Here is a 16,574-nt window from a genome sequence, read left to right as displayed (position 1 = left end):
TGCTTGGAATGGCGTGAAGTGGTGTAGAGTTGACTGGAGTGGAGTGGAGTGGAGTGCTATCGGATGGCTTGAAGTGGAGTAGAGTGGAGTGCTATGGAATGGCTTGAAGTGGAGTAGAGTGGAGTGCTATGGAATAGCGTGGAGTGGAGCTCCGTGAAGTGGAGTGGCGTGGAGTGCTTGGAATGGCGTGAAGTGGTGTAGAGTTGACTGGAGTGGAGTGGAGTGGAGTGCTATGGGATGGCTTGAAGTGGAGTAGAGTGGAGTGCTATGGGATGGCTTGAAGTGGAGTAGAGTGGAGTGCTATGGGATGGCTTGAAGTGGAGTAGAGTGGAGTGCTATGGAATGGCTTGAAGTGGAGTAGAGTGGAGTGCTATGGGATGGCTTGAAGTGGAGTAGAGTGGAGTGCTATGGGATGGCTTGAAGTGGAGTAGAGTGGAGTGCTATGGAATAGCGTGGAGTGGAGCTCCGTGAAGTGGAGTGGCGTGGAGTGCTTGGAATGGCGTGAAGTGGTGTAGAGTTGACTGGAGTGGAGTGGAGTGGAGTGCTATCGGATGGCTTGAAGTGGAGTAGAGTGGAGTGCTATGGAATGGCTTGAAGTGGAGTAGAGTGGAGTGCTATGGAATAGCGTGGAGTGGAGCTCCGTGAAGTGGAGTGGCGTGGAGTGCTTGGAATGGCGTGAAGTGGTGTAGAGTTGACTGGAGTGGAGTAGAGTGGAGTGCTATGGAATGGCTTGAAGTGGTGTAGAGTTGACTGGAGTGGAGTGGATTGTAGTGGCGTGGAGTGGTGTAGAGTGTTGTGTAGTGTCCTAGCGTTGATTGAAGTAGAGTGTCGTATAGTGTAGTCGCTTAGAGTGTTGATGGAGTGGTGTAGAGCGTGTTGCATTGAGTGGCATAGAGTGTTGAAGAGTGGAGTAGAGTGGAGTGGCGTAGAGTAGTGTAGGAGAGTCGAATGGCATAGAGTAGAGTGTTGTAAACTCACGGGTCATGGAGTGGAGTGGCATAGAACAGAGTTGAGTAAAGTGGCATGGGGATACATAGAGGGATTTGTGTTGTTTCTTTTCTTTTCTTTTCTTTTCCTTCAGGCCTTCCCCGGCTAAATTCTTTGGGATCCTCTGTTTATACTGATTTGCCCCTAGCGCCAGGAAGCCGCTTGGCCGCAGTGCACTTTAGAAATATTTTTTTCATTCATTCATTCATTCATTCATTTTATTCATTCAGAGTGGAGTAGTGTTGCAGAATGGCATAGAATAGAGTGACATAGAGCGGGCTAGAGTTTAATGGAGTACAGTGTCAAAGTGGAGTATTGTATAGTGTCATAGAGGGGAGTGGTGTGTCATAGGATAGAGTGGGGTAAAAGTGCATGGAGTGGCATAGAGGGCGTTGCATAGATTGGAGTGGTGCTGTGGTGTGGTATAGGGTGTAGTAGTGTTTAATAGAATAGATCACCATAGAGTAGAGTAGACCCTTCCTGTCTCTGTGATCCACTTTCTATAAGTGGGACAATAATTATGGCATGTCCTACTTGAACCCACCCACATGTGGATTTCTGGAACCGGAGGACTTGCGTGCTTTCTTGGACACTCTAAAAAACCCTACCTTGGACACAGTGCCCCCTTTGCCCCCACTAGAGATACTTTTGCCCCTAGGGGCAACCGGAAACCCCACCACATGGGCAGGCTACAGGAGTGGGCTTCCCTTTCCAGTCTTAAAGCGGGAAAAACAGCGCAGTGAGGGCGGGGGTGAAACTCACACAGGACTCGGGTCAGGAAAATCCCGCTCATCATTGAAGACAAAATGACTTCATTAGAAAAGCTGACGACGGACAGCGAGGTCCTCTGCGACACACTACTACACCAAATGGAGAGGATGTGGCCTAATGGCTACAAGGGTCGACCTCGAAGCTGGGAACTGGGTCCGAGTCTCAGCAGGGATGCTCAACATCTTGTGATTCTAGGCAAATCACTTAACCTCCCCGTGCCTAACAAAAACGAATGTGTCTGTCTGTAACCCAACTGGTGCTCATGTAAAACACTGAGATAGCTTCTTGTCGAGTTTGCACTATATAAAACTAAAGAAAAAATGTCTAAATGCCTTCAGTCTTTGTCATGGTCTATGTACTCATTCTTGCATCTCCATGTGTATATGTTTCCAATGTTGTTTACTACATGATATTGCATAAAGCTCTGTGTTATTTATCTTTGCACCATGCAGTGCTTTAAGTTCTCGTGGTTCCACTGTTCATAGGTCTCTCTTCCAGTGGGCGTGTTTTGGATGACCACCCTCCTTCCTCCGGTCCCCTGACTTACTGGCGACTGACTCAAGACATGCCCTGGCTGAAGATCATCCCACGCCCCCTGTTGCTTCTTCTTCATCTGTCAATAGCTCTTCCCCCAGTTGCGCACTTCCTATTTCACCACCCCACTCAGACACATCGGATTATGGGCCCCCGCTCCCCACCTGGTTCCAAAGCTGCCCCATTGAACTCATACACATACACCCCCCTTATACTCCTGTCCCACTCGCCCTATAGATAGGGTCAACAATGTGGACAGAGTGGTTCTACAGGACGTACAATCGGATCATGGCATCATTGACATCTGGAGCCCCTTTTACCCAATCGAAAAGTCTTATACCTATTTTTACCTGTCCACAGCACCCAGTCTTGATTACTTTCTCATCTCCCAATCCTTCATGCAGCTGGTGGTGGATGCTAACATCCTTAAGGGCCCGCTTTCTGACCACTCCCCAACTGGCCTCTTACTGGAATTAGAACTGATAAAATCCCTGTCTGCAAGCCCTGGCATTTCAATGTCTCTTATTGCAAAATGCCTGAGAAGAAAGCTTTCCTCAAATCCCATCTTCAACGCTATCTGGACAATAACACAAGATCGGTCACATCTGCCCAGATTCCTTGGGCAGCGGTGAAGGTCACCCTCAGGGGCCAACTTATGTGCGACACAGCCTTTCATAACAGAGAGTGGCCCTACAGGCCTCCCTAGACGCAACAATCCATGTCATACTCATCCCACCCCACTGTTCCCATTCGCCGGAGGCTAGAGAAGGCGAAGATGGACCATAAGGCCCTCTTAACTTCTAAGGCGAATTAGGTGAAATGGCAGGGGATAGCAGAAACTTTTGCAGAGTACTTTGCAGACCTCTGCCCCAGAATTTGTTACAGATAAGACCCACATTAGTCGCTTCTTCAGCACTGTCCGCTTCCTCCACATGAACGGCGATTGGCAGGCGCTACTCTTGAACGAGCTCACCAAGAAGAACGTACAGGCCCTATCTGCCGCACCCTACAGTAGGAACCCCTGGGAGGAAGACTTCCCTGCGATGCCTTACAAATAAACCACACCCGCCGTAGTGGACCCCTTCTGTGCTGCCAATAAGGAGGCAGATCAGATGGGTGGCTTGGGGCTTATTTCCTGCAGGGTCTTTATAACAGTGCTTCCCAAGCTGAGCAAGGACCTTCTGTCCTGTGACAATTACCGACTCATAGCTCTACTTGATGGAGATATCAAGATCTTAGCCAGCATCCCGCCATAAGAAGGTAATAGCACACTTATCCATCCCATACATTTAGACCTTATCCCAGGATGACCTCTCGCAATCACCTACAAACTCTGTGCCATGTCCTCTGGCTGCCCAAAGGCATGCTGGAAGAGGCTCCGTTCCTATCCATTGACGCTGAGAAGGTTTTTGACCTCATAGAATTGGAATATCTCTTTGCGGCTCTCCTCAAGTTTGGCCTTAGCGATGATTTACTCAATAGAGTTCAATGGGTATATGATACCCACTGCATAAGTCAATTGTGGGGGGCTTTCTCTCAGCTGCCTTCCCGATCCGGTGTCGGACACGACAGGGGTGCCCAGTCTCCCAGCTTCTCTTCCTTACAATTGAGCCCTGACCTCTGCCTGGCCACGACAATTCGTCATTCCACATGCATCGCGGCTATCCCCATACTGGGAGACCCTTCCTTATGCAAATGATATCCTGCTGACACTCCTTGACCTCCCTATATCTCTTCCAGCCCACTGGAGCCTAATTCCCATAATTTGTGACATAGTAATCTTACAGGTTAAATTGGGACAAAAGAGACGCTCTACTCCTCTCCATGACAATCGCTACCATACAGGGCTATGGATTTTGTTGTACGTCGTCCCTCCTTAAATACCCAAGGGTTTATGTTAACGGAGTCTAGAATACAGGGAACGGGCCAGGGCGGACTTCTAAATGGGCTCACCTGAAACATTTGCTCTGGGATAGGGTGCCAGTCGTTAAAATGGTAACCGTCCCTCAATTTAGATATGTTCTTGGTATGCTCCAGTTGCGATCCATAGACAAAGATATCAAGAGCATTCTTTGGAGTGCCACTAGACCGAGATTACCACTGCTCACGCTGATTGCCCACTTGAAGCATGGCGGACAGGGGCTCCCCTCCGTTGAATTCTATACCATTGCACTCCACGTTGCTCAACTCTCCTTCGTGCACCTTACCCCTCCATCCTCCCCCCGCACTGATATAGAGGGAAATTATCCAGAGCTCGTAGGGCCTCTATTCGCTTTATGTGAACGCTATTGTCCGTGTTCTTTAGTCCACGTCCGGAAACAAGAGCACTCTCTCCTCCTAGTCGACCCCTACATTTACAAAGTGGAGGCCCCCTCTGTCAGAACGCTGGCTTTCGTACAGGCGGAGCCTTACCTGACTGGCCTGTGTGGCGTAAAGCGTGCATTGATTGTATCTCAAGTTCTTGATCATAGGTCTCTCAAATCATCTGAAATGCAGAAGGAGGAATTCCATCTCCCCTCCCAACCAGAATTGGCACTACCTCCAAATCCGCCAATGTATTTTCAGCAAACTAGGGCCCCTCCCTCTCTAAGTGTCCCCTATTTGGGGCTGCTTCGAAGAGGTAATAGCTGGTCTTTATAATCTCTTAAGATTGTACAAGTACTCCCTGCCTTAGCCACAGCGACTGCGAACGGTGTGGTAAAAGGCAAGGCCTGGGCAGAAATCTTTGAAGAGCTGGACCGAGGAGTACAGGGGTCTAGGATGAAGTTCTGTCTTTTTAAGATCGTGCAGGATTGGTACTGGAACATGCGGGAGCCCTCCGCCATTCATGGTGCTGGTGATGCAACCACTTGGGCTCTGACACAGTGCATATTCTATACAACTGCCCTGTCATTTGGGACTCTTGGGTCTCAGCGGCGGAACGTTACGCACAACTCTGCCCCTCACATCCGCGATACACCCGCATGTGGTCTTATTACACAACACTATGGACAACTCCCTGCTGACGTACCGTGAGCGTAGCTTCTTTTCTACGGCATTGACCTCGGCCAAACTTTGTATCCTCTGCCATTGGCGTTTCCACTCCCCACACACACTGAATGCGGGAAAGTGTTGGATAGCGTAGGGGTTATAATTGCTATTCCAACTCCAAAAAGAGCAACAGTAGGGAAAGTGTTGGATAGCATAAAGGTAAAAAGTACTATTCCCACTCCAGTGAGTGCAACAGTAGGGAAAGTGTTGGATAGCAGATGTTTCAACCAGCCTTCTATGAGAGAATTATTCATACACTCGCTGACAATCCTAAAACTTACCAACAGATGTGGGTTATGTTCATGGACGATGACTGCTGACGCGAGACAGTAGACCCCCTGCACTCCCCCCTTTGTTTTTCCTCTATGGCTGTTATTATAATTGCTGACTGACTCCTATCAGAACAGGATGCTTGCGGCCGTGGTCGCCTCCACGCTGTTGTTGGCATATTTTGTCATGTTTCATCGCACTGTTTTGATGTGTCTATTCTTTGTGGTTTTGAAACTATGAAGAAATATTTCAAAATGTAAAAAAAGCCATGACACCATGACTGAGACAAATGACGTCGGGACACAGTATACCCTTGAACAACACAGTCTCATTTCTATCTCTAATGTCCTTGGACTGAGTCCTTCTTCTCTTCATAAATTCACCATTAGGCCTTGCATAGTCTTTCTTCAACTTCTCCAGACCTGGCTTAATCAAAGATCAGCTTACTACCCCCTTCATGATGTCAAAGCTACATCGCCAGTGCCTCCTCAGCGACACGCAGGTCTGGAGTCCATGGCATTGCTATGGCTCTCTCACAATTGAGTTATGCTGCTAAGCTCCGACACCACTCCCTCTTCTTCCAGCCCTGACAAACTCGATCCTTAGAGGAAATACTACATTTGCCAAGTGCTTCATATTGTCAAATGACCTTTGGCCATCACCTTTACCACAGAGTAGCAGGAGCCACACCATTACCAATGGTCACTCCGTGCCATAAATTATGCACAATGCCTTAAACCAGACCTTTTTAGCGACTGTGTGCTGTCCTCCTCAATCTAGGTCATCGCCCATGTGTTCACCAGGGTTCTTGTCTCCCTCCCCTCCCACCCCCCAAACCCCCATACTACAATGCTTCTGTTTCTTGAAAACATTGAACGCTTGTGAGGGTTGTATGACCCCATCCCATGTGATGCTTGAATTCAGTGATGGGGGCAACTGCTACAGTACACTTACACCAAATGGGCGCATAGGACCCTCCAAAGGTATGAGCTTGTGCCATGCCCACCTAAATAAGAAATAATACTGTGCACTCTCAACCGAATGTATTACTGCCTGAAACGTGGAGAAGTGTGGCTCAATGGTTAGAGCAGGCAGACCTCGATGCAGAGCTCTGGCCAGGGACCAGGGTTCGATTCCTGCCCCGGCGGGTCTCGGGCTCATTAATTCCCCTGACCGGGTATTCTCGCCTCAGTGCCTATTCTGATCATGGGTCCCACGCTGCAACTCTGGGCAATAGCTTGCTTAGTCTAGACAACGGCCCCCACAATGCGAGGGATGCCTGGCCTGCACCCTGGGGGTGCCCAGGAGTGGACACTTCACAGGGAAAGCCAGGTAGAGTTCCCTTGTGGTATTCGTACAAGCGCCGGGAAACCCACTGCGGGTAGCTGTGCGCTATACAAGTACAAAAAAAAAACTCCATGGTTCACTTTAGAGTTGTGCTTAGAGGGAAGACGTCTTTCCTTTTTCCATTCTCTGCACAGCATTGTCTGCACAGCACTGTCTTCATAGCATTGTCTTCCTAGGATTGTCCCTATAATACTGTCTCAATTGCATTGCGCTTATGCACAGGACTATACACTGGACTCCATCACCTCAGTTTCCAACGCCCTTCAGCTGGCTCCTGTTCCCTGCCAGACCTTCCCCGCTCCTCCCTGTGCTCCTTCTGTCCAGCAGCTTCAGCTATCTTTGGAAAACCACCGTCGACAAGAAAGCTTAAATCTACTATGATCACTAAATCTATAACAATTTTTTCCAAACCATTTGGAAGTAGAGCAATTAAATCATCATTGAAAGTGTTAAATATTACTTTATGCATCACCTGTGTTAAATAGTAAGGTCAGATTTAATCTTGGTAAAACGTCTATGCAGAGTGTACAAAGCCTTCTGCATCTTCGTACAGCCACCCCTCACAGCATCATCAGGCTAGAGCTGAAGCCAAAAACTTTAATGTCACTCCATCGCGGGGATAGTTTAAATTATGTATCTGATTGCGCTGGGGGCAGATCCTACAACCTTATAATCCTTAATCAACTTGGAACTTCAGAATATATCATCCAGAATGTGGAATTGAACGTTGTATCATCAAATATGGTTCTAGAAATGTATATTCTGCCTGACTTGCAGACGCTGCGGGCTAAACTAAATCGAAAGACTCATAACATACATTTGAATGTTTTGAAGCACCTTACTCAGCAGGCCGAGGGAGAACGACCTGGCTGTGTTAAAGCAACAAAAACATTTGGATCTCATTTTAGAAACCCTTTTCTCTCCAGATCAAGAATATATCAGGTCCACTCTGCCTGGTCATTTTAAACTAAAATCCCTAAGATTTAGATTACTCTATATACCTGTCTATGAATTTGAGGGGACGTGGAACCAAGTTCTCAAAGGAAAGTCTGCTTTTCGACTTTGTGGATATACAACTGATACTCTTATGCACTGATACTCTTATGCACTGATACTCTTATGCACTGATACTCTTATGCACTGATACTCTTATGCACATTTTATGTAGTTGCCCAAATCTTTTATATCTAAGAAAATTCTACTTGCAACAGTTTTACAATGATGCAAAAATAAGATCTACCTCAGAGGCGAGTAGATGCTGTTTTACAATTAGGGCTCCCGGTTTTACTGTATTTATTTTTTTGTCATTTCCGTCTTTATTTATCTATATTTATTTTTTGTCATCTTTATCTGTATTTATCCATATTTATTACGGGTTTTGTTAAGAAAGTAACGCTGAAACTGGCATATTCCCTCATTTATTTAACCAATAAATATACAGGCATGCTTGAATGCCTGCCAGGTTTCAGTGATATGAACACCTGCAGAAGATAAATCAATGCACTTGTATGAAAATATGCACATTTCAGTATCAGCCTTGTGCATATATTCTGCTGTTTAAGCCTCTTTACTAAAATTCCTTTCTTTTTTACCCACCTTACCTATCAATCCACACAGTTATTGGCCTTGCAGTCATGGAAAAGTGTAATTAGAATCACTCAAAAAGCATCCAATTTCCGTTTTTATCCAAATTTAAAAATTATTACAGACAAGAAAAGAAATGATTTTCTGTCTGTATTTATCTGTAAAAATCATTAAAAATTGAAAACAGGGAGCCTTATTTACAATCAAAGACAATAGTTATGTTATTAATCAATAGCATTTTTAGATCATGCCTCTAAAGTGTTAAGCTTCTGTTTTTAGTAAATGTTAACCATATTCTTATTACACATTCATGTATAGTTCAGTTTAACCACCTTTTACCAGATATTCCCGGGCTTCTTTTATTGTAATCTGTGGGATTAATACAATAAACCTGATTTAATTCAATGCAGCTTGATCTGGCACCACTTGCCAGTGGATTTGAAAGCGGGCGGCCCCAAATAAGGCCTTCTCTTGCCAGAAATGGCTCACAACTTCCAGTAATGTTGCTGCATTTTGACATAGGCCCTTAACAACTCGTTACCAAAATCGATTGTGCTATACACACGTGGGTTCAGATAGGGCACGTGTTCTTCATCACAAGAGGACTGCATAGAGCAATTGTTCTATCACCGTATAGAACCACATGATTTCGGCGTTCTCTGAGACTTACTTAGATCTATCCAGACTCGGACTCTATAGAGAACCACATGGAGTAGGTGTTCTACCATAGTGGATTACGGGATGTGCCGGGTGCTGTTTCATTGGAGGGAACCGCAGGGGGCAGGTAATCTATCACAATAGAGTGATCCCTCGTCAGGACCCCACAGCGCCTCAAGACTCATGGGTGAAGCAGCTGCGCTATGCAAATCCTGCTTGATTGATTGATAGAGTATGGTGTTCTGTTGCACCAGAGGACCGCACGCGGCAGGTGATCTATCACAATAGAGTATGGTGTTCTGTTGCACCAGAGGACCGCACGTTCCTCTGCACTGGAGGACCCCACACAGCAGGTGATCTATCACAATAGAGTATGGTGTTCTTTTGCAGTGGAGGAACGCACGGGGCAGGTGATCTATCCCAATAGTGTATAGTGTTCTTTTGCACTAGAGGACCGCACAGGGCAGGTGATCTATCACAATAGAGTATGGTGTTCTTTTGCAGTGGAGGAACGCATGGGGCAGGTGATCTATCCAATAGAGTATGGTGTTCTTTTGCAATAGAGGACCGCAGAGGGCAGGTGATCATTCACAATAGAGTATGGTGTTCTTTTGCAATAGTAGACTGCACTGGGCAGGTGATCTATCCCAAATAGAGCATGGTGTTATTTTGAACTAGAGGACCATACAGGGCTGGTGATCATTCACAATAGAGTATGGTGTTTTTGTGCACCAGAGGACCGTACAGGGCAGGTGATGTATCATATTAGAGTATGGTGTTCTTTTGCACTGGAGGACCGCTCGGGGCAGGTGATCTGTCCCAATAGAGTGATTCTGCAGCAGGACCCCACAGCGCCTCAAGACCCTCATGCATGAGGCAGCTGCGCAATGCAAATACTGATTGATAGAGTATGGTGTTCTGTTGCAACAGAGGACTGCACGGGGCAGGTGATATATCGCAATAGAGGAAGGTGTTCTTGTGCACCAGAGGGTCCTTTGGGGTGCGTGGAATTTGAGCCGGCTGTTCAGGTGTGCTGGTCCAGTGCTGTGGAGGACCTTGTGGCGTGGGTGAGAATATTGAAGGTGATTCTCGCCTCGACGGGGAGCCAGTGGAGTGTGTGCAGGTGCTGGGAGATGTGGCAGTGGTTTGGCAGGTTGAGGGCCAGTGTTGCGGTGGCGTTCTGGATGTTCTGTAGATTGCGGGTGAGGTTTTTGTTTATATCAGCGTTGAGTGCATTGCCGTAGTCGAGTCTGCTAGTGACCAGGGCGTGAGTGATGGTCTTTAAGTGTTCCATGCAGGTTTTTTCTTTTCTTTTTTCCCCCACTTTCGCAACTCTTTTCGGAACTAACAAAACGTGTCTGTATGAGTTACCGTTAACAGAAAACTGACTTATTTTCCGGTGCATAGAAAAAACTTTTGAAAAAGTTATAATATCCTTCCTAATGTTTCAACTTAGGTGGGATTGTTTAAAGCAAAAATTACCCCACAGTGTATGTATTGTATTGTAATTGGATTGTAATTGCATTTATATAGAGCATACTACCCCTGACGAGGCGTCAAAGCGGTTTTTCTGCGGGTAGCACGCTACTCCGGGACCCATAGAGGATTAGTGTTGAATTAGTATCGTGAAACATGCAAGTACATTGTAAGTGGTGGATAGGTTAGTCAGTAATTTGCATTTGGAATGATAGAAGGATAGAGGAGGAAAAAAAGTTTGTATTTATATAGCGCTTGTTACCCCTGATGGGGTGTTGAAACATGCTATTCAGGAAGCCGATAAAGGATTAGTGGTGAATTAATATGGTGAATGGCAATGACTTACTACTAATTTGCAGTGCACAGTAGTCGAAAGTTGGCTGAGTGAGTTAAATGTTTAATCCTGACCTTTGGGAGATCTGCAAGTCACGAGACTAACTTTTTGTAAAGGAAATCCAGCCTGTCATCCTTCTAAGGTCGGGAATGACAAAATCCTTTAATTAAAGCCTTTAGATCGAACAAACAGTGGAATCTTGCTCTTCGAGTTTTTTGCTATAATACTATGTAATGTTCATTTACCAAAGCACAACTTAATTTTGTAATCCTCTCGCTGTATTTGGGATAAACTTGGTGGCGCGTGTCCCTTAAAACACAGCCTCTGTCATACCACGACATGCAGGGTACCAACGCACGTCACTTAACACCTCTATGCCCTCGTGCAACGCTTATGTTACTAATGGTGCAACTATTTAATAAAATGTTTAATAGGGTAAATGCACAACAATCTGTACCAATTTTCTCAGTATTATAGATCAAACTTGAGAGATAACCAAGTACCTCTATAGATTATTTTATTAATCTATATTAATGTAAACCTTGCGATGATGGAATCATAAAGCCCTGGGAACCCCAGCGCAAGAGCTGCTGGGCTGATAAAACATAACCAAAGAGTGCGACTCGCCCATCATTCTAATACATGGTTCGCCGGAAAAGCCTTTTTTTATTTTAAAACTTCCTGAGAAATGTACGAGCATCCACTGCTGTTCCCTACCCCCTTATTCTGCATAGTGACAGGAGTGTCTACATGTCAAAAGCGGTTGCCTACTTATTATCTGGCGCACTGCAGGAATACTCACGCCAAAAGCTACACTTGTTGCTTTACAGATGCCGAGACGAAGCTCCCACCGCGCAGTCCAATTATTATATTCGCTGAAACACTTTTAGGACTCTGCGCAAAGATGTAGGCGCGTTTGGAAATCAGGTTATGCGATGGGTCCATCGAACAGCAGAACCGCCTCTTAAACCTCGCTGGGTGCATCCATTTCTCTCAACGGTAACCCCTTGACTCTCAGCAACACTGGGCAGCCTGCAAACCAGAAATGCGAGTACACCCACCCTGGCCGATCATTCTATTGCACCACTGGAATGGATACATGGGCAAAAACCTACTGTTTTAATTGTATGCATTGATGAAACCCCAAAATATCATAAAATATCAAGATTAAACATTATAAAAATTGACAGGCTGCCTGATAACCTCTAAGGATTGCTAATAAAACTGGACAAACACTATTAATCCAAGATATCTAGCAACACAAGCTTGCAGGCACTTACTTACACCTAACTATTACTGGGTTGGATGCATAGCGCAAATCAATATTTAATCACCCGGCCAGACATTCCACAGTGCTGGTTAGCCCATGCACACGAGAACTAGACCCCCACTACTCTGTGTCTTGGAACGTTCAGTCGTCCACTCTTCCATTCCCAGTGGTTCTTCCGCTACTATGCACTGAACTGCATAACCCAACAAGCCCCCACCTCCCCCCATGACAGGCGTCAGTGCCCCCACAGTGTGGTGACAATACTGCCCTCGGACAAGCCTGTTTGTGCGTAGGTGAAAGTAAACAATTAAACTTCATATCCTTCGCGTGACTTGGTAAACATTATGTGGTGCAAGAATTTAAGATGCTCCTATCTGGAAGGCCGCTCACTTAAACACGCTGTTGCCATCTTTGTTGTCCTCCTGTCTGGCTGTCTGTTCCTGGTGCTGGGCCGTGCCACAGCCTCAGTCAGAGCAGATTACAACTGGTGAACTGGTGATGTTCTGCTGAAGCACAGCCCTCTAGTGGAGAGACGCTGTACTGCAGACAGCTTTCCCTCAAGCATAGACCTCAACCATGCATTGGAGCAGTACTACCACACCGAGGCCTCAGTCACCGGTCCGGCACATTGATAGACCACCATCTAGTGGAGAGAAGCTGTACTGCAGCCAATCTTCCCTCGAGCACGGATCCCAGCCATGCATTGGAGCTTATACCTCATTGAGGCCTCAGTCACCGGTCGGGCACAGTGATAGACCACCATCTAGTGGAGAGAAGCTGTACTGCAGCCAATCTTCCCTCGAGCATGGATCCCAGCCATGCATTGGAGCAGTACTACCACAGCTAGGCCTCAGTTACCAGTCGGTCAGTGATAGAACACCTCCTACTGGAGAGAAGCATTACTTCAGCAGTCTACCCTCAAGCCTAGATCTCAGCCATGCATTGGAGCAATATTAACACACTGAGGCCTCAGTCACCAGTCCGGCACTGATAGACCACCTCCTAGTGGAGAGAATCTGTACTGCAGCCAGCCTTCCCTGGAGTATAGTAGATCTCAGCCATGCATTGGAGCAGTAATACCATTCCGAGGCCTCAGTCACTTGTCGGGCACATTGATAGACCACCTTCTAGTGGAGAGAAGCTGTGCTGCAGCCAGTCTTCCCTCAAGCGTCGATTTCTGCCATGCATTGGAGGTGTAATACCATACATATGCTTCGGTCACCGGTCTACCACTGATAGACCACCTCGCCCGTTTCAGAGTTTGCAGCAAGTGCAAATTCGCATGTAGGGTCTCCGCAGGATTTTGGCATTCAGAAGGCCATAGTGGAAAAAGTGAAACTGGCAAATGTTTAAGGAGAAAGGAAAAAAAGAACATGGTCACACATGGGTCTTTGACAGCTCAACCGTCTTCACCGGTGGGGTCTTGCTCGAGCAAATCTACCAATTAGAGGGGCGGATCCAACTGCTCAAATACGCACAAAAAACAGCTCCCATTCCAATAGTAATACCAACATAACCGTTAAATTAAGGATTTTACTTTGTGATCTTTAAATAGAAGTTTATATTTTCCCTGCCAAATACAGCTATATTGTTAAATTGCTTATGTGTTCATTTATGCTTGATTGTTGCAAGCAGTGTGTAGGGTTATTACAGTGATTACAGGCATATTTTAAAACATTTTATGAAACGTTTCTAAGCTCAGCTCGGAGATTAAGCAGAACATGTTTCACGAAGCGATTCTACTTTGTCAAAATGATTTTAGAAGTCATACATAAATGTTTTGTTTAAATGAGCATATTTATAAATGGTGACTTTTTTAAAATTGTAGATGCATTTTAAGCAGATAGCAATATTTTGAAATTACGCAGCAATATTTTGGAGATGACAGAGCATGTATTTATATTTTTTCTATATACTTGTTTTTTAATATGATATTGTTGTAGGCGAGGTTTCAGTTTTTCAGTGTACTCTCTGAATAATATAAAGAAGTTCCCTAGCAGTTCATGAATGGGACCTGCAGGCTGATACAGTTATAAATCTAATCTTTAAAATACTGGCTCTTGGGTTCTTTCTGTGGGGAATGTGTCAATAAACTCAGTAGTATCCAACTTGAGGTTTTTTTCAAATATAGGATTTATTTTATAACTCAGGCAGATGCTTTTTTTGCACGCACAATCCTTGTGAAAAGTGCTTCCAGATATCCAGAACTTTAAATGACAAACCTGTTTGTTGTGTTTTCCAGATTGAAAGAGAAGAAGCTGCGGCTGAGGAGCAGCACGCAGCCTGCGGAGCACGGCTTGCGGTAGTGGTGGTTCCGCACCTTCCGCGGGGCGCCTGTGTCGAGTGGCATGTGATCGGCGTTGTTGACGACCCAGCACAGAGGAGGCATGTCGGGCAGGCCAAGCGTGCAGGGGACTGGCAGATAGTGTGCGATGCCATCGCTTCCAGCTCTGGCTCCTGTGCGTCTATTTCACTATTCCTGGCTTGGAGCTTGCCGTCTGCCCCTTCGATGGGTTCCTGCAGTGCTGTGCTCCACGAGCTGCCCTCTGTGTTCCATGAACTGCCCTCGGTGCTCCAGCAAGCCCTAGAGAAACTCTCCATGGACAGCAGCCTCCTGCCCCTGTGCTTCAGGGTATTCTACAGGAGGGGCAGTGTGGATGCGGAAACACTGCAGACAGGTAAGCCTGCCACAGTAGGAAGGCATAGAAACACATGTAGTCTTCAGCTCCTACATGTGTTCCCTAACTAGTCTAGTGTAGCCTCCCTAAGACATAAACTGTGTTAGACCAACATAAAATGTGAGCTACGGCACAGCTAGAGCACTTTAATTCAAGACATCTATTGGCCACTGTTGGCCTCTAGCGAGCCAATGAATACCTAAAGAGGTCGTGGACTTCCACGTGCCACCAGACAGCTTGGTGGCGCAGTGAACTTGACCTATTCCACATGCTCATATTTTGCTGATTGCACCATCTAGTGGTTGGGCTCACAGACACATCACGTTTACTTCAAGGTTTTGAACGTTAACAATAGGTAGAGGTGTGGCCTAGAGGGAGGAGGTGTGGCCTAGAGAGGAGGTGTGGCCTAGAGGGAGGAGGTGTGGCCTAGAGGGAGGAAGTGTGGCCTACAGAGAGGGGGTGGGGCCTAGAGGGAGGGGGTGTGGCCTAGAGGGAGCAGGTGTGGGCTATTTGCTAGAGCTGCTGCTTTTAGGCCGTGGAGTCCCAAGTTTGAATCCCAGCAAATCATTTAAACTCTGTGCATAATAAGAAAATATAATGTGGATGCAAAGTATATTTGTGATCCATGCTTCATGTAGACGGTCTTGTAGATGTCTCCGAACCCCTTGCTCCCCACATAATTGTATAGTGCTCTGTTGCTGCATACCTAGGTTTTCACAGTGTAAATACCAATAGATATATACATCCAGATGTAGAGTCAGGATGACATACGGCTACATGGATCGAAAACCATCACTGGCCCATGCTTTAGTCAGTTATTGTTTTTCTTGCATTGGGTTCACAAGCATCATCACTACTGGGAAAGAAGAACTGCAGACGGAACTTGTTGGTGACCAAAGCTTCACCGCCAGCAGGTCCTTTAGATAAGCCTTAAAAAGTCACCTACTCCAGACGGTGTTTCCCCTGGCGTGGGAAGTAACATGCAAACCCAGTAATAGCAGGGTCCATTTCCTCATGTTTTTCCTCCTTCAAGGAGAAGCAACAGGTAAAATCCGCAAACATTTACCACTTGCTTGGAGCAGGTGGTAAATGTTCTGAAGGATTTTTCGCTTGAAGGAAGCAGGAAGAAAGGAGTTGGGGGCAGCGGGAGGGAAAGCATTTTCTTCAGCCAAGGGAAGCTTCTTCTGCCCCCACCATGCTGAAATATTTAAATGGGCGCGTTGAAGGGTCTGCAGCCCCCACAACTCCACTGATGGTGCCAGGTCCAGTGTCTCCATTCCCTTTTTTAAACAGAGCGCAACCATTACACTAATGTTCGTAAGTAAATAGTGGAAGAGGTGTGGCGCAGCGGCCAGGGTGCCTCTGGACTACAGGGTTCACAGTTCGATCCCCGGCGGCAGGTTAGCCCTGCACCATGTGACTCTGGGCAATCGCTTGCTTAATCTGCCTGAGGGCCCCCAGCGCCGGGACACCACTTCGGAGGTAGCTGTGCGCTTTACAAATACTGGTATTTCATTTCATTTCATAAATCTGCACCAATATAGCGGCATGTCTGTGGTGTGAAGCCATATCTGAGGCAGGTAGGCTTACATTGGTAACCAAATCTAAATGATGTGCATTTAAGTGGAATCAAGTG

General features: G+C 46.3%; 1 protein-coding gene across 2 annotated transcripts in view; it reads left to right on the top strand.

The window, feature by feature from the left end:
- DPH6 (diphthamine biosynthesis 6) overlaps nt 1–16,574 on the top strand; it is a 467,592-nt gene that overhangs the window by 421,843 nt on the left and 29,175 nt on the right. For both annotated transcript variants that reach the window (XM_086937004.1, XM_086937005.1), the window contains one exon: nt 14,503–14,938. In XM_086937004.1, the coding sequence (XP_086793130.1) occupies nt 14,503–14,938 (436 nt within the window). The remainder of the gene's footprint in view (nt 1–14,502; nt 14,939–16,574) is intronic.

The sequence above is a fragment of the Lissotriton vulgaris genome, chromosome 9 (assembly GCF_964263255.1).
Source record: "Lissotriton vulgaris chromosome 9, aLisVul1.2, whole genome shotgun sequence".
NCBI lineage: Eukaryota > Metazoa > Chordata > Amphibia > Caudata > Salamandridae > Lissotriton > Lissotriton vulgaris.
The sequence above is the reverse complement of the archived record's forward strand: the minus strand, read 5'-3'. Positions and strand labels throughout refer to the sequence as shown.